The sequence below is a fragment of the Haliaeetus albicilla genome, chromosome 1 (genome assembly GCF_947461875.1).
Source record: "Haliaeetus albicilla chromosome 1, bHalAlb1.1, whole genome shotgun sequence".
Classification (NCBI taxonomy): Eukaryota; Metazoa; Chordata; class Aves; order Accipitriformes; family Accipitridae; genus Haliaeetus; species Haliaeetus albicilla.
Window position 1 is genome coordinate 34,407,515 of NC_091483.1, and position 15,358 is coordinate 34,422,872.

Below are 15,358 nucleotides of genomic sequence, written 5' to 3' on the forward strand. Positions count from 1 at the left end.
ATGGCTAACTGGGAATACATGTGTGCATACATTGCTCCTTTTTAGAGGAGCTGCACTGTGTTGCTCCCAGCACCGTGCTGTTTGCACAATCCTCTTGTGCCAAAGGTTTCATGAAACAGTTTGTCTCCTAAGCATTTCAGCATAAGTTGAGAGGAGATTTCATTCTTCCCCTGAGAAATGGAGGTTTTTTTCCATGTGCCAGTGGAAGTGAAGGGCATGAGGTTTTTCTTTAACAAAGGAAAATAATTTGTGAAGACAGAGAATTAAGTATCGTCTACTGTTGATCTCTGCAGTGGCAGAAACAGAGTGGCTTCCAGGCCACCAAGTTGGCTTTATATGAATCCCTTCTCTCACTGATGACATTATAATCTTTGCTACCAGCTGTATAGGTAAAGTAACTTAATTTCAGAGTGGTGCTAATCCCTTGAGCAGTGGCTTGGGAGCAGCAAATTACTGCTGATAGGGAATACTTGAGTAGTGGAGCTGACAAATCTGTCATTCTGCTTCTGCATGGGATTCCTGATCTCTTCCTTCCTTTTGCTCCTGAATTATTTCCTCCTTTGTCCATTGTTTTTAAAAAAGTCTCACTAATTTATTTAAATGCCTTCATGAAGTGCTAATATTGTACAGTCACATATACCAGCAATTGAAAACAGCATAGTTGTATGAGAGGACATGCAGTTTTATTCTTGTGTAAAATAGCAAAAGGCCAGCACAAGGGAATCCACTTAACCTTCCCTGTCTTCTCCATGAGACCAAGTCTGCTTTTGCTGCTTTTACAAGGATATAAACCAACAGGTGGCATCTCATTGAAGTGAACTCGCTTAAATCTGTTTAAAAAGAGAACATGCCCAGAGCCTAGCTTGTCAGCATACTTTTTTTTTCTTCCCTTTCTGATGCTTTATTTATACAACTGCTTTTTATTTTGTTTGTTTTTAAGTAAGCAGTCTATACCTAGCAACACTGAACTGCATGGCAAAGAAGACTGCAGCTGATCAGCTTTTGCTGTTTCCAGCTCCTGGCACTGCAGCAGTGGAAAAGTACTGAGAGCTTGAGGAGAATGGGGATAGTTCAGCCAAGTATTTTTTTTTCCTAAAGATATTTAACTAAACAAGAAAAACAATGGAGCTCAGATTTGTTGTGCAACTGGGTCTTTCTGCACCAGTGATAGATGAACCTGCAAAGGTGGAACTGAACTGTTTTAGTTAAGCCAAAAAGTCCATCTGCAGAAACTCTTGAGCTGCTCTAACAATGCAAGCAATGGTCTGTTCCTCAGCTGCTGCTCTTTTGCCATGTGGAGCATGCCCCAGAGTTGAGTCAAAGGCTCCATTATTCCAACAGTCTTTTTGCATTTTGATGTTCTCCCAAAATATACTCGGGTTTTGCTGGTATTACGTATGTTTACCTACTGAGACAGTTTGTCCATGTGCTAAATGTTTTCTGTCAGAATCTGCTTTCTGTTAAGTGTGCTGGTGTAAGTCTGCAGGGCTGACGCAGGCCCCATACACTTAACTTCCAATGCCTAAATTAATTCCCTGTGTTCTTCCTCCATACTGATATTCAGACACTGAAGTGTGTAACTTATTTTTTCCATTCTTCAGCATACCTAAGGATTTTTTGCACATTCCAAGGATTATGGGTTTTTTCTGTACAGAACAGTGCTATTTATCGACTTTGAAATGTCGTTAATTGAAGGTTTGGTTCTCAGCCTCAGCATAGTCTTTTTTTTTCTTTTTTTTTTTTTTAAGTAACAGAGGCTGTCTGAGCCAATAGTAGTTCTGTGCCTCCTGTTCTACTAACTGCTAACCTGTTAAAGCTAGGAATAATACAGTATTTTATACATATATATATAGGCTACCCAGTTTCTCCAGTTGCACGCTTGATTGGTTGCAGAGAAACGTCCAAAGGTGGAGGCAGCTTGCTAGCCAGTGCAATTGAATGCAGACACATCAACACAAAACTCGATACAGAGAGGGCTGAGTGAATTGTTTGATGCTGCTCACATCTCTCTAATGCATGCAAGCTGCTTAACTCAACAAACAGCCAGCTTGAGGCTGTAGAGTATTGGAGCCTAACTGTGCTTCAGAGGTTTGGGCCATGCAGGCCCTAGAGCTTGGACTGCCCATCTCTATGCCCCTTATCAGGCTTGGGGATGTTTGCATGGAAGCCAGAAAGGAATAAAAAGGCCTTCCTCCCTATTCATCTGCTTTCAACATAGGAAATAGGCTTGGTTATCAGGAGGAGGGTGCTACCTCCAGATTCTTAGAGTTCATCCCTGCCAGTCCCGCTCCTGGCAATATTTACAGCTCTTCTGCCCCTTGCCAATCAACACTCTCTCCTGCTCTGGAGGGAGGATGTGAAAGCTTTAGAAAGCTTACTGCAGTGAAAGTCAACTGCAGACAAAGTAAAAGACAGTTCATTTTAAAATTTCCTCCCTGTCTCAAGCTGTATTCCCTTTCCTTCTATTTCTGTCGTAGAAAGGGAGACTGTACAAAGCTCATCACTGTTGATGTTGATTTTTATAGGGCAGCTGTTCATATGTTCTGGTGATTAGCAACAGTAAAAAGCCTTGAGGAAGATAGGCATGACATCAGAATCAGTTAAAGCTTCCCCTCATAAGAGCTTTATAATCTAAAGTTAGACAAAAGATCTAATGGAAGGACAGTAATAGGATGTGGGTCAGACAGGGCTGAATACAAAGAAAGACAGTGATCAGGTTGGTTCTGCTGAGTATTTTGTTTGTTTGTTTTCTAACCCTGCTGTAACAAAACATTGAAGAAACAAAACCCAACTTCCTCACAACTACCACTTAGTTGGACAGACCTTTGCTTTCCCACACTAGCTACTGTCTGTTAGTCTGTTAGGTCTTCCCTTCTCCTGCACTGTCTAGCGCTCAGTACTACTGAGATTTTCGGCTTAGCTTGGATCTGAAAGAAAAACAGAAATGAACACTCAGAGTTTGTAAGACAATCAGAGGAGGGAGCGTGACATGCAGCTAGGAGGAGTGGAGTAAGGGACAGAGCAATGTAAGGAAGGCCTGGGGTGGGCATCACAGCACTGTTCTGTCTTCTCTATGCCACACGGCCCTTGCACCTTCATCCCTTCTCAGCTCTATAGTAACTTCTCCCCAGCAACGTTGCTGGGAGGAGGGGTGGAGAGCAAGGTTAGGGGGTTAAAAAGATGAACGGCTGGCTTGGACAGGAAATGAGGAGAAATAGCAAAGCCGGAAAGTCAGCTTTTGTGAAATCTGTCATTTAATCTACCCTGGGAAGGTCTCCTTACATTGCACTATCCAGTCATCGCAGCTCCTTTCTCTTTTCGTGGGTCATAAACACTGCCTCTGAGGTCCCAGCCACAAGAATAAGGGTGGGAAACCTCATGTTGTGCCTTACAATGGTAGACGTGATTACAAGCACAGACTGCTGCCTCTATGGGTCATTTTGTGCTGTGGACATATGATACCTAAGTTGGTCATTTAAACCACCTGTCTCATACAGCCGCATTACAAGACACCCCACAGCTTGGGTGCTGCTTCATCTGTCATCTGGGACAGGAGATGGAATGACATACATGAGCACTTGCATTACCAGTTTCAGGGCTAATGCTGCTAACCTGTCATCCTCATGAAATTCCCTTCGACCCCCTCTGACTAACAGCGAACAGAGGCACATGCATTATAGAGTGCAGCCTATCTGCTACAGGCTTCACGGATCTCGCTTCTTTTTCCTTTTCAGGTTACCAAAAATGAACGACAGGTGATGAAGCCATTGTATGACAGGTATCGCTTGGTCAAGCAGATCCTCTCCAGAGCCAACACCATCCCTATCATTGTGAGTAGAGCATTCTTTTGGGGGCTGTTTCTTTGGTTTTGAGCTGGGGAAACGGGAATCACCACACTTTCACATACAACAGAATCACTGAGGCCAAGTCCCAACCTCTGTTATCACTCGAAGTCCAAGCAGATGAGTGAATCAATGACACACCGTATACTGAAGTCAGGCAAAGCTGGTCAGGGGACTCTAGTGCCCACCCATGAGCCATGGGGCACATCTCACCTTGTGTTGTTTCTCCTCTTTCCATTGAGCTGCTGCTGTTATTTCATCATCTTGTGTTTGGCTACAGCCTCACTTCCCTTTCCTTACCAACCCACTGTGAGCTGTAGGTCTTCCATGCTGCTTGGTTACACAGGATTGTATGTCAGGAACATGGACTTGTGTGGGTCCCACAGGAGATACCAGTCTCCTTGGCTGAGAGAAAGGGCCCACAGTCTCCTAACGCTTCATTTGTATTAAAGAGATCCTGCAATTGGTGGATATTCCCTCATTCGATGTGGTGCTTTGGCAAGGAGGCACTGCCACCAGCAAGGAATCCAGTGCACCCCTCTAGGGAGCAAATGCACTATCTCTGATTTTAGACAACTTGTGTAGGCCACTTTTTAAAAATTATTTGATCTAAAAAATATACACAGAATACTTTTATCCTGTCTATGGAAAGAGAATTGTTTCATCATGGTTCCTGTTTACTCTGTCATGTATGATCCTGTACTTTTTTTTTGTGGTTCCCAAGCAGCACTTGTGTCCTGGCCATTTTTTGTAGACCGCCAGTGAAGTGAATAGACTGGCACAGCGTTATTCAGTGCAGTCACACTGAGAAGTGGGTTTTCTTGTGCAAATAGTGGGAGGTCATCCTGCATTTAAAACAAAACAAAAAGCTGTTCCTCTTTGAATATGCAAAGTACTCCCCAGAACGTGTCCTGTGAAGATGGTGCTGGCAATCAAGAAGGAAGAAACCATGTACTTGCGCATGGGCAGTTCAACACAAAGCTCTCAAAAGAGAGCTCATGTCCTGTTTAGACACAAAACTGAAATTGCACAGTGGCCAGCAGAGGAGAGACAAGACTGGCTTTCCCCAGTTCCTTGAGTGAGAACAGTGAGAGGCTCATGCAGAGGCAGGATACATTTGAAAATCCATCTCTACATCATTAGACACTTCAGTAGGAAATCAAGGAAAGCGAGCATGGAGAGTCTAGCTGGGCTTACACTGTAGCTCTGGAGAGCCTACCAAATGTTGTGTGTGTGTATGGGCCTCAGGCTGGGGATTATTTTCTTGCAGCCTTTACTTTTGTAGCTCCTGCCCAGCTAGTATTCCAGCATCCAAGCTTTTTTCTTAAAAGTGTTTGGCAGCGATGTCCCTTGCTAAGCAACATCCTGAGAGAAAACAGCCCAAGGTTCAGGGGATTTGCCAGGCATGTTTTTCTTCTTTAAGAAATAGATTTCTCCTGATGGTCCATCGATGAGCTGAGAGTGAATGTGTGAGAATGAGCTGAGAGCAGGTGGTGGAGGAGAAAGGGGTTCATAATGTAACATACTTGTTAACACCTGTCACAGGGTTCCCCCTCCAGCAAGCGGAGAAGCCCTTTGCTGCAGCCAATTATCGAGGGCGAAACAGCTTCCTTCTTCAAGGAGATAAAGGTGAAGACCTCCAGCTGCTAACTAATTGCTCAGTTTGCATCAATTTTCCCCTTATACCAATGAAAGAGAATGATTGATATTTTTTTCCATCAGTGTTGATTTTTTTGCAGTGTCCTCCTGAAAAATCAGTAGCTGCTTTAAGCCTCACCAGTTCTGATCAAATTCTTCCCTTGTTGTAGATAAGTCTACAGTATTTCCTTGGCTTTGCATTCTTTCCCATCCTTCTCCTTCCCCCTCCACCTGCACATAATATATTATTTTGCTTTAAAAAAAAAAAATATCACAATTACCTTTGTACCTTGCTTTTTTTCTTGCTTTCCTCCTTTCTTTTTAATGACACTAACTTGTTTTGTGGTAGTTTCTCTCACTCCAAAGCTCTGTGGCTTGCACACAGCACCATGGCGGGAATGAGTTCTCACAGAACTAACGTTCGCACGTGGAGCCAACCGGGGCACTTACGGGATCCTTACCTACTCCCATTCACGTGCTTATTTTATCCAGGGCTCTTTGTGACCACCCTGTGAAGGGTATTTCTAATCAAGTCACATGAGGATGGAAGTAAGAAGAACTCGGTTTTGCTAGTTAACACTTGGTCGGATTTGGATGGCAGGATTGTTGTGTTTTTTTGTTGTGCTGCTGTGGGGTAGTAATTCTTGGTGGTGAAGACTGCTACAGTATTGGGCCTTCTTCCCCTGAGTAGGGAAGTCCAATGATTGACCAGGACACACAGCATGGAGCTGGGCCCTGGCTTGCTCTCGTTACCCTTGCAATGTAATGGGAAAAATGTGCTTCAGTCCACTTGGGTCATTTATCCATTGTCCAGACAGAGTTTGGTTAATGGTGTAAATACTGCAGACCTAGACATCCAAGATGATGTGATTATTAGTCAAATAAAGTAGATTGTATATTAATGGACTATTCAAGGCACATATTCATTAAAACCAGATTGCAGACTGAAGATGTTAAGCTGCTGTTTGGAGGCTGGTTTATCATCACTGAGCTCTCTGCATTTTCTAGATAACTGCTGGATCAAATCTGCAGTAGTGGCCTGGTGGGGTATATTTTTGTTTGGTTTTGGTTTTTTTCTTTCAATGTGTCCTCTATTTTTCACCTATGCTTGCAACTGGAGTCAAAACTTATAGCTGTCAATTATGGTTATCTCTGAGCAGCACAGCTGGTGCTGTGCCAGGGCAGCATCGCAGCAAGCTCAGCAGTGTCCTGCAGGGAATACAAACCTTGAGAGGTTTCTGACTGAAGATCTGGGTGACAGCCTTAAGAGCATTAACACTTACGTGCCTATTAACACTTAAAGGGGACCCTGTGAAGCTGCATGTGGTAGCTTTGCACTGAACTACACTCAGAACGAAAGAGAGGAAATTGCCAAAAGGCCCCAAAACTTGCCCCCTGCATAGCTCCACTATGGGCAGAGTACTGCCTAACTTGACAGGCCCCTGACACTGTTGGGTTTTTCAATTTTGGGTGGGTTTTTTGAAGCATTTGGGAGTGTTGGGTAAGAGCTTGAAAGGAAATTTGAGGTGAAGCCTTACCAAGCGTTTGGGTACAATATCTTTAATATTGTCAGTGTGGAAAAAAATCGTTGGGAAGCTTGCTTGCTGGGAGTGCTGATGATGGGATGCTCTGGGGATTTTATATTTGTAACTCCGGAAAATTTAAATGCCTTGTGATTGCCTGAAGATCCAAGCAGGTGCAAGCCAAATGGATCTAGCCAATGAAGATCATTCTGGTTCAAGGTGTAAATGCCAGTTCAGGTTTAAAATAAGATTCCCATGTGAGACTTGTTTAAAGCGAAGGCCTTAGATGGCCGTTTCCATTTGAGTTCTCGCTAAGAATCCTTTTAATTCACTCCTTCATTTTAAACAGCAAAATGCTTTAAGAGGTCTTGTGACAGCCAGATGTAGTGTTTGGGCACCAAGGTCTAAACAAGTGAAATTTCTACGCTTTCTTTTCCTCCCATGGGCTTCCATTGGCAGGAGGCTTGCTCCTGAGCTCTGGGCCAGAGTAATCTTTGCTGGCTTCGGCGGTGTGCTGGTGCCCTGGAGTGCGGCAAGCAAGACGGGCTCGTGGGCGTCTGTGGGGAAGACACCTTGCATCCGTCCTCGGGAGCAGTTTGTCACACTGCTTATGAAAATTGTCCCTTTCCTTTCTCTCCAGAAGAGGAATTCAGAAGCAACTTGCTCTTCCAGGAAAAGGCACAGGAGCTCCTTCTTTGGTGCCAGAGAGATTCCCCTAAAATAAAGCATCCCATTTTTACTGCTTAGATTGACTTAGCAGATCCTCCTCCATGCTACAGCAGGATTGGCGTTCTCCTGCTTCAGTCCTAGTTGCCCTTACCCGGCAGGGCAGGATGGCACACCTGGGGACTGGTAAATGGCAGTGAGCAATGGTCTCCCCTCCCCAGCCCAGCCTGAAGTTGTTTGCAGGGTTTAAGGACAGTACGTGTCTGCTGTTTTATGTCTTCTGTTTAAAATATATAATTTACATCTGGATAAATGGTCTTATCTAATCATATGCTAAGTATTGCTTTAACTTTCTCAAGTTCCCTGCAGATTTTCCTGAGATGTATTCAAACTTCTGTGTATCTTTTGTTATTATTATTACTCAAAACTTCTCCCCAGCTAATCTTGTTTTATATCCTCAAGCCTCCATCTTGGCTGTAGTTCTCAGCTTGTGGCTTTGCATTGCATTTTCATGGCCTAGAGCTTTAACATAAAAGTAAAACTCTGGGCAAACTCTGATTTCATCTAAATGTATGCATTTATAAATCACTGACTTTGAGGATTTAATGGGACTATGCCAGGTCCTAGTGTTACTTTCTCCCTTTTTGCTTGAAATAGGGGGGTAATCTCTTAGGAATAATTGAACTATTCACAAGGAATTGCATGAAAAAAGTAAAGAAAATGTCTTCTTTTGATCCCAGTGCAACAATGTATTTTTGCATACACCTGAAGACTTCAGTGATATTAGCCCTCAAAAGCTTTTAAAGATATGCATGTGCTTAGATCCTTCCTGGCTAGGGTTACATGGTTGTAAAATAAATATATATACACATACATACATATTTAAGAGACTTACTGTCCATGCTGGCATTTATTACCTTCCTCTAATGCTCATGCCCCATTCCTTATATTAAGGTTGAAAACTGCCTTCTAGAAATGTCTCTGTAAGTAAGAGAAAACTGGGCTGTGTTCCCTGATAATCCAGATGATTTCTGGACAGTGTCGCAGGACAAGCCCAACATTTGAGAATGCTATGAATTAGCAAGTACCAAGTGTAGCAGAGACTTTCAAATTTTGTGCCTGTAAATTTTGCAAAAAATTAGAACGCAACCAATTCATCAGTGTACTTCAGGGAAATTGCACTGGGCAGAGTGTTTCCGCTCCAATTTTTAATGTATTCCAGCTAAATGGTACAGAGCTGATGTCGGGAACACGTTGGCAACAGCAGTCCTTTTACAGTCAGTCATATCCCACATTTGGGCCATTGAAAGACTGATCTGAGCTCATTGATATCACTGTACGAGCATTTGAGGTCTTGAATTCAGCCATTAGAGAGAGCTGTTGAGCTGCATCTATTGGGAGAATATTTCGCATTTTAACCTGGCAATCTGTATGCTGCAGGTGTATTTGCAGGGAAACGTAGAGGATGGCTGGTATGCTTTAGGCTACATTCATAATGACTGTAAGTGTTTTTCTTTACATCAGAATACATAAATTAAACAAACAGGTTGCTAAGAACCCCAGGTATTTTTTCACTCAGTTTTGTTGCCCGACCCAATCTGAGTTGGTGGCTGCAGTTTCTCTGACATGCTTTGGGTATAGGGTGTCTTACTGATGGTCTTCTGGTGTCCCGTATTGCTTAGCAATTAAAGTGCCTGCTCTGCCTATCCACTTTTCATATCTGTTCCCCAGTGCATGTGGTGAAAGGAGGTACCTGTTTCTGAGAAGGGAAGCAGTAACCTATTCTGTTACGGGGGTGCTCTGTCCCTCTCTGTAGGAGGAAGAGGAGGGGTCTGAGGAGGACAGCAATGTGAAGCCAGATTTCACAATTACCATGAAAACAGATTTCAACGTGCGTAGCTTCTTTGATCAACTGGAAGATGATGCTGACGGCTTTGTTTCCCCAGTGGATGATAAGATGCCATCTAGGAGCAATCAGGATATGGGGCTTTCAAATCTTCATGAAGCATCCATGTATGTTGAATTCACAGGCAACTTCAAAAAGTTATTTCTTGCTAAGATAGCATTTTATTTGTCAGAAGAGTGTCTAGATCTTTTTGTTTCCATTTATGATCTGAGTCAGAAGGTTTTGTGCTTTAATTTTTAAATGCAATAGACCCTCATATGAAAGGGTTTGGGAAGAAACTGCCTTGTCCTGATACTGATACTTAACTTCTGCAGCTTTGGATTCTAGCCCTAAATAGTAGCTCCACTTCACCAGTGGCAAGCCTTTATCATGAAAACAACCCTGTAGTCTACAAGGTTTTTCAGGTTTTAGAGAGGTCAAGTTGAACTAGCTTTGCTAGTTTGAAGCACCTAGGTCTGATGCAAACACACGTACACCATAGCCTTAAGTCGTGACCATTGAGTCTTGATCTTATAAAAGTCACCAAACCCAGACCCATCTTCAGCAAGTAAGTTTCACAGAGTTAGTGCTGAATTGCGAAATGCATGCTTGACCTTCTTAGAGGCTTCAGCTTAAGTGTATGATCGTTCTGCTGAGCTAAATTAAGAGAGCTTTTTGCTGCAAGTAATATCAGGTTGCCAGAGCTGCTTGCAGGAGCAGGTCCATTGCTTGGCATATGTACAACCATACATTTGTAGATTTACTGTATGTTTCCTGTTATAATTGTGTACATACCTATAATCTTGTTTATATTTAAACCCAACAGCCCTGAACTCCTAGAGCAGCTCCAAGAAGTCAGGGAAGAGAAAAAGCGAATCAGAAAAAAATTGAGAGACTTTGAAGATAATTTTTTCCGACAAAATGGAAGGTAATAATTTCTCAGCTGTCTTTCTGTCCTTCAGCTACTTTTAATCTGTTTGGCATCTGCAAAGACCTCCAAATATGGAAAGTTACCTGAATTCACTATTACATATCTCTTCATCATCAGTGTTTTACCCACATTCTTTATAGTTGCCAATTAAAATGAATTACTTCTTGCCTGCCCCCACAAAGAACTTCAGGGACCACGGCCTCTTTGAAAACTTTCTCTTAGGACAAGCAGTGGGAAGCAAAAGTACAGATTGTGAAAATCCAGCTGCTTCAAACACAGCTGACCAGAATGGTGGAAGAGTTTATCAGGAATAAAATAATTATGTTTTTTCCTAATGATGTATGTTTACATTTCTATCCTAATCTTGTTTGTCTGTGAGGTATTCAGACACTAGTTTAACAAGTATTTGTGCTTTAGTGTAGCTGGGTTTATTGTTTTCAGAAAAAATCCCTCATTAATGAGCTGATAGAATGTTTTAATGTATTTATACTCTTAAATTATCTTGTTGGTTTCTTGCTGCTAGTCATCATCCTTATAGGTTCTCGTAAAATCACTGAAAACTTAGAAGTTTCATGTAAGCTAAGAGAAATCTGATCAGATATCATCCTCCTTTTCACAAGTGTGCCTGTGTTCATGTAAGTGATGTGGTGCCAAGCCAGGAGAGGCTGTATTTTATTTTGCCATGCTAGCAAGCTGACATTCAGATGGCTCCTGAAATGTTTTTCAGCTGTTTTGTAGAGGCTGGCAATTTCAGAGAAGTAGGGCATGCTTCAAGTAGGGTTTTGCATTTGGAACCATGGGATTGTGTTCAGCCTCAATATGCAAGCGTTCCATGCTTTGTTGGAGCAGTTTGTTAGCCCCTCTGTTTTTGGTTGGTTGGTTGTTGGGTTGGTTTTTTTCCCTCTCAAAGGATAAAAGTTTTGGTTTTGTTCCCTGATGGGGTGTGGAGGAGAGGAGCTGCTTTTTTAGGTCATCTTGGGCAACAGAGGGAGGCTGCTGAGGGAGGATGTCATGTTACAGAAATGCTCATGATCTGCTTTCACTCCCCCTAGGAACGTGCAGAAAGAAGACCGCACTCCTATGGCTGAAGAATACAATGAATACAAGCAGATTAAGGCCAAGCTGAGGCTGCTGGAGGTCCTGATCAGTAAAAGAGATACTAGCTCCAAGATCATGTAAAGGAGGAGATTGTTTTTGCCAGTAAACAAAGAAGAGAGAGCACCAAATGGACAAATGCATGAAGTGGATGCAGTGGGAGCCTGGCTGGGGAGAGCTGAGGAGCTCCCTGGGAACTGAAGGGCCATTCCCAGAGGCGGGAGGGGGAGGAAAGGTGGCTTTCCATCACTCTCTACACTTGCTGTTGCCCACTTTCTCCAGGCCTGATGCCCAAAATGGAGTTTGCCAGTGTAGGAGACATGACGCTGCGCTCAGTGACTTCAGTGAAGGGATCCTTCTGTTTTGATTTGCTTACAGATCCTGTAATATTTAGACTATCAAAGGCAGCCATGCTATTCTTTTTCCCAGGATATCATAGCAAGAGACAAAGTAGGATGAATAGTGATTAAATCATCAAATAGCTTCTACTTTAGTTTAACAGGCAAGTGCCCTGACTGATCTTATGTGAAGGCAGAAGTCAGATAGCACCAAGACTGTTCTGTTCTCTTGTAGCTACAGTAAAGATTCCTCAGACTTTTGACCTGACTGTTTGGAGTCCAGCATCTTCCTTTGCTCTAGATAAATGCTGTAAGAATCTCCCAGTCATCACTCAGATGGTATAAGTTACAGTTTTGCCTAGGCTTGAGTTGGGTTTTCTTCCCACTTTTTTGATGGCCACTTTGACTGAAGTAGAAGAAAGTACTTGCATGTCTGGGAGAGCAAAGAAAATGAGCTATGCAGCAAGGTTCTTGCCAGCTCATTCCACTTGGAAGGCGATACTGTAACATTATGACCATGTTCAGGGAACTGGGAAGAAAAGAGGTTTTAAAAGCTTTAGGTCAGAATCCCTTGGGATTTTGGTAGCTGATTGGTTAAATGTCTGGTGTCAAATATCTGGAAGGTATCTGGAAGACCCACCCCATTTGATACAGACATAAGAGTCCAAGCTGAATAGTCCATGTGAGTGTCATACGTACTTGCTAGCCTAAATTTTGTTCTTTATGTACACCATCAGTCAGACTGTGTGGGCTGCAGCAGTGACACTGTGATGGTGGCAACAGAGGATGGTCTTTTCTTCCCAGTGTGTATTGGTGGTATACCAGCACAGAGGATACTGCAGGGAACTGAAAGCCTAGAGCTGTGCTCTGCCTATAGAAAGGGCCCATGTCTCAGGTGCGGGTTTTGACAATTCAGCATTTTTCAAATTAGTTTATGACTTTCAGAAAAGAAAGTCCCAAGACAAAGAACCCAAGTCGGTTCAGGTGCTCGTGTTGGACAAATGCTGCCTGAAGGAGTGAAAGGCAGCGAGTTCAGGAACGCACCAAGTAGCCGAGGGTTCACAGTACTGCAGTCCCAGGCCACCTGGGCTTGCTCTCCCACTCCAGAGGCTTGTGTGCACCAGCTCACTCTGCCCCAAGCTAGGGCTCAACCCTGATGTCCCAGGGAGAGCATTTCTGTAATGCTTTCTTTTGCTTTGATCCCCTGGGGAGCTAACATGTAGAAGCCAAATGGCTGAGGTCAAATGTGGTGCTAGTTGTCATGGTCAGGCTTCATGCCGGAGGAGGCGAGAAGAGGACTTCCAGAACAACTTCTCCCCCTTCCTTCTTTATATGGGCAAGTGGGCTCACAAATAGATTCTGTTTGGGTTGTGGTACTTAGACTTAACCCCTTCCACTTGCTGTATGTGCTATGTTAATTCTTGCCAAAACTGCTGCTGAGGGTGTTTTGGCCTCTTCAGGATCCCTTAAACACTTCAGAAGGTGACCTTCTCCCAGTGGGTTTGCACATGGCCATTTCTAGTCTGGGTGGGTAAGGCAGTGATGTGTGTTAGTTAGTGAAAGCACTTAGGAGGGGGACTCCCAAGTGGTTGGGTTTTGGGTTTGGGGGTTTTTTTTCACTGACTGCAGAATTGCCCTTTCTATATAAAATCAGTGAAGACTGAATTTTGCATTTCCAAAGAGTCTGGAGGACTTGTGTGCTGACCTGGGGCTTGGCTTTTCAGAGATGCTGAGTTTCCATCACTTGAGAGATGCAGGGCTCTGCCTCTGCAAAACTGATCCTTTGGGTGTGTTAACTGGGCTGACAAACGGGCTCAAAAACTGCTTTTGAAGATGTTTGACTGGAAGGGAAACCTCACCAGGGTAAACCCCTGTCTGAACACAGGGCAGCCCAGGAAATCAGAGCTGTGCCTTTGTCCTTCCGCCTGCTGTTACAGGCTCTTCCTCTCAGAGTCTGTAGTCAGCTCTCCCTAGTTATTTTAGGTATAGCCGCTGAGCCAAACTGGCTGTGGTGTCACTCTACTAGTAGAAGTGTGGGATGAGAAAGGATGTCGGATTACCAAAATGTCCTTAGCGCTGGCTCAGTTTTGTATTGTTCAGGCCCAGTTCATCAAAGCAAAAACATGCATGGTGAGTGTGTGCCTAAAGCTGGTCTGCCTTTGGGATTTTGCTGAATTAAAATGGACTAAAGCTTGGGTGTTTTGCTGAGTCTGGGCCTGGACATCTTTATATGGACAAGAGAAGCAGTTTCAGCCCTTTCTTCATAGTCATACATTTTTCCAGTGGGCCAAGGCTTCCCAGGAGTATGTTTTCTCTGCTTATTTTTAAAAGCCTGTTTGCACTGTGTACTGATAAATTATCTGTTTTGCTGGGTTTTGCCCCTGACAAATCTTGATAAATGATATGTAGGGAACAGTCCATTTTATTTTTAAACTGATGAGATTGTAGCATTTTCTGATGCTTAGTTACTGCTGTTTACATGGTATATTGCTAGAATTTCAGATAGTTTATATGAAATGTAAGTACAATTATGCACTTTAGAGAGTTTATATTTTTGAACTTTGAAAGCTAAAGTAACAAAACCTGTTAACTGAGATTGTACATTAAAAGAAAAAAAAACACACCTAGCCATCTCTCTTTTTAAACTGTTCTTTTCAAGTCTTTCCCTGTGGCAAAAAGAAAAAAAAAAACACGTCATCTGCCTAGTTGTGAGGGGAACTGCTAGGAAAGACTATTGTAGAGAAGAAGTGAATTTTAAAATTCTAGTCCTGGAAAGATGCGTACAAATGCTCAACTTTCTGTACTGGGTTTACAGATGCTGTGACTCCCATCTCCCAAGCCTGCACAGGAGGAGGGCGCCAAGACCTGAGCACTAAAATGTTGTCTTTGTATCTCCCACAGATGATTTGACTTCCCACTAACCACAAATAGCCAGAAATGACGTTTGCCCTGCCACACTCCTCTAAGTCAGTCCAAGCAACATATGTGTTTTGTTTGATGATTTGTCTATGCCAACATCGATGACTATTGACTGGAGAACATTAAATACAAGACTGTGTTTTTAAAAGGTGTGAAGTACGGTACAAAAATGTACTTTATGTGATATAAATAGCTGTTTAGTTTATACCTGTTTCCATGTCGCTAGAACAAACTGTCTGCTGTAGGATGGCAGTACGGTCTGTTGGGCTTCCCATCCGCTGGGGCCTTTTCAGACATGCATGTCTGCGTGTTACCACATTGTGGTATAATAAATCACTGCAGTTTATTTAAATTATGACAATGAACGGGTTGTGGACAAAATAAGATTGCAAGAGTTAAAGACAGAGGAAAAACTTGTTATTCTTACAAGTTGCATTTGGTTTTGTTCTGTTTACTCCTGAGTAAACAAATAATGGATGTTTATGTTAAAGGCAGTGAAATTAAAGCATCGCATCTTTTAA

At 42.9% G+C, this 15,358-nt stretch overlaps 1 protein-coding gene across 10 annotated transcripts in view; it reads left to right on the forward strand.

Annotated features, from left to right (window-relative positions):
* The window catches only part of FAM13A (family with sequence similarity 13 member A), a 149,750-nt gene extending 134,392 nt beyond the window's left edge, over positions 1 to 15,358 (forward strand). For 9 of the 10 annotated variants that reach the window (XM_069784743.1, XM_069784731.1, XM_069784736.1 and 6 more), the window contains 5 exons: positions 3,735 to 3,830; positions 5,388 to 5,471; positions 9,486 to 9,682; positions 10,381 to 10,482; positions 11,538 to 15,358. In XM_069784743.1, the coding sequence (XP_069640844.1) occupies positions 3,735 to 3,830; positions 5,388 to 5,471; positions 9,486 to 9,682; positions 10,381 to 10,482; positions 11,538 to 11,664 (606 nt within the window). In that variant the 3' untranslated portion in view covers positions 11,665 to 15,358. The remainder of the gene's footprint in view (positions 1 to 3,734; positions 3,831 to 5,387; positions 5,472 to 9,485; positions 9,683 to 10,380; positions 10,483 to 11,537) is intronic. The other variant, XM_069784729.1, reaches the window with a different exon arrangement.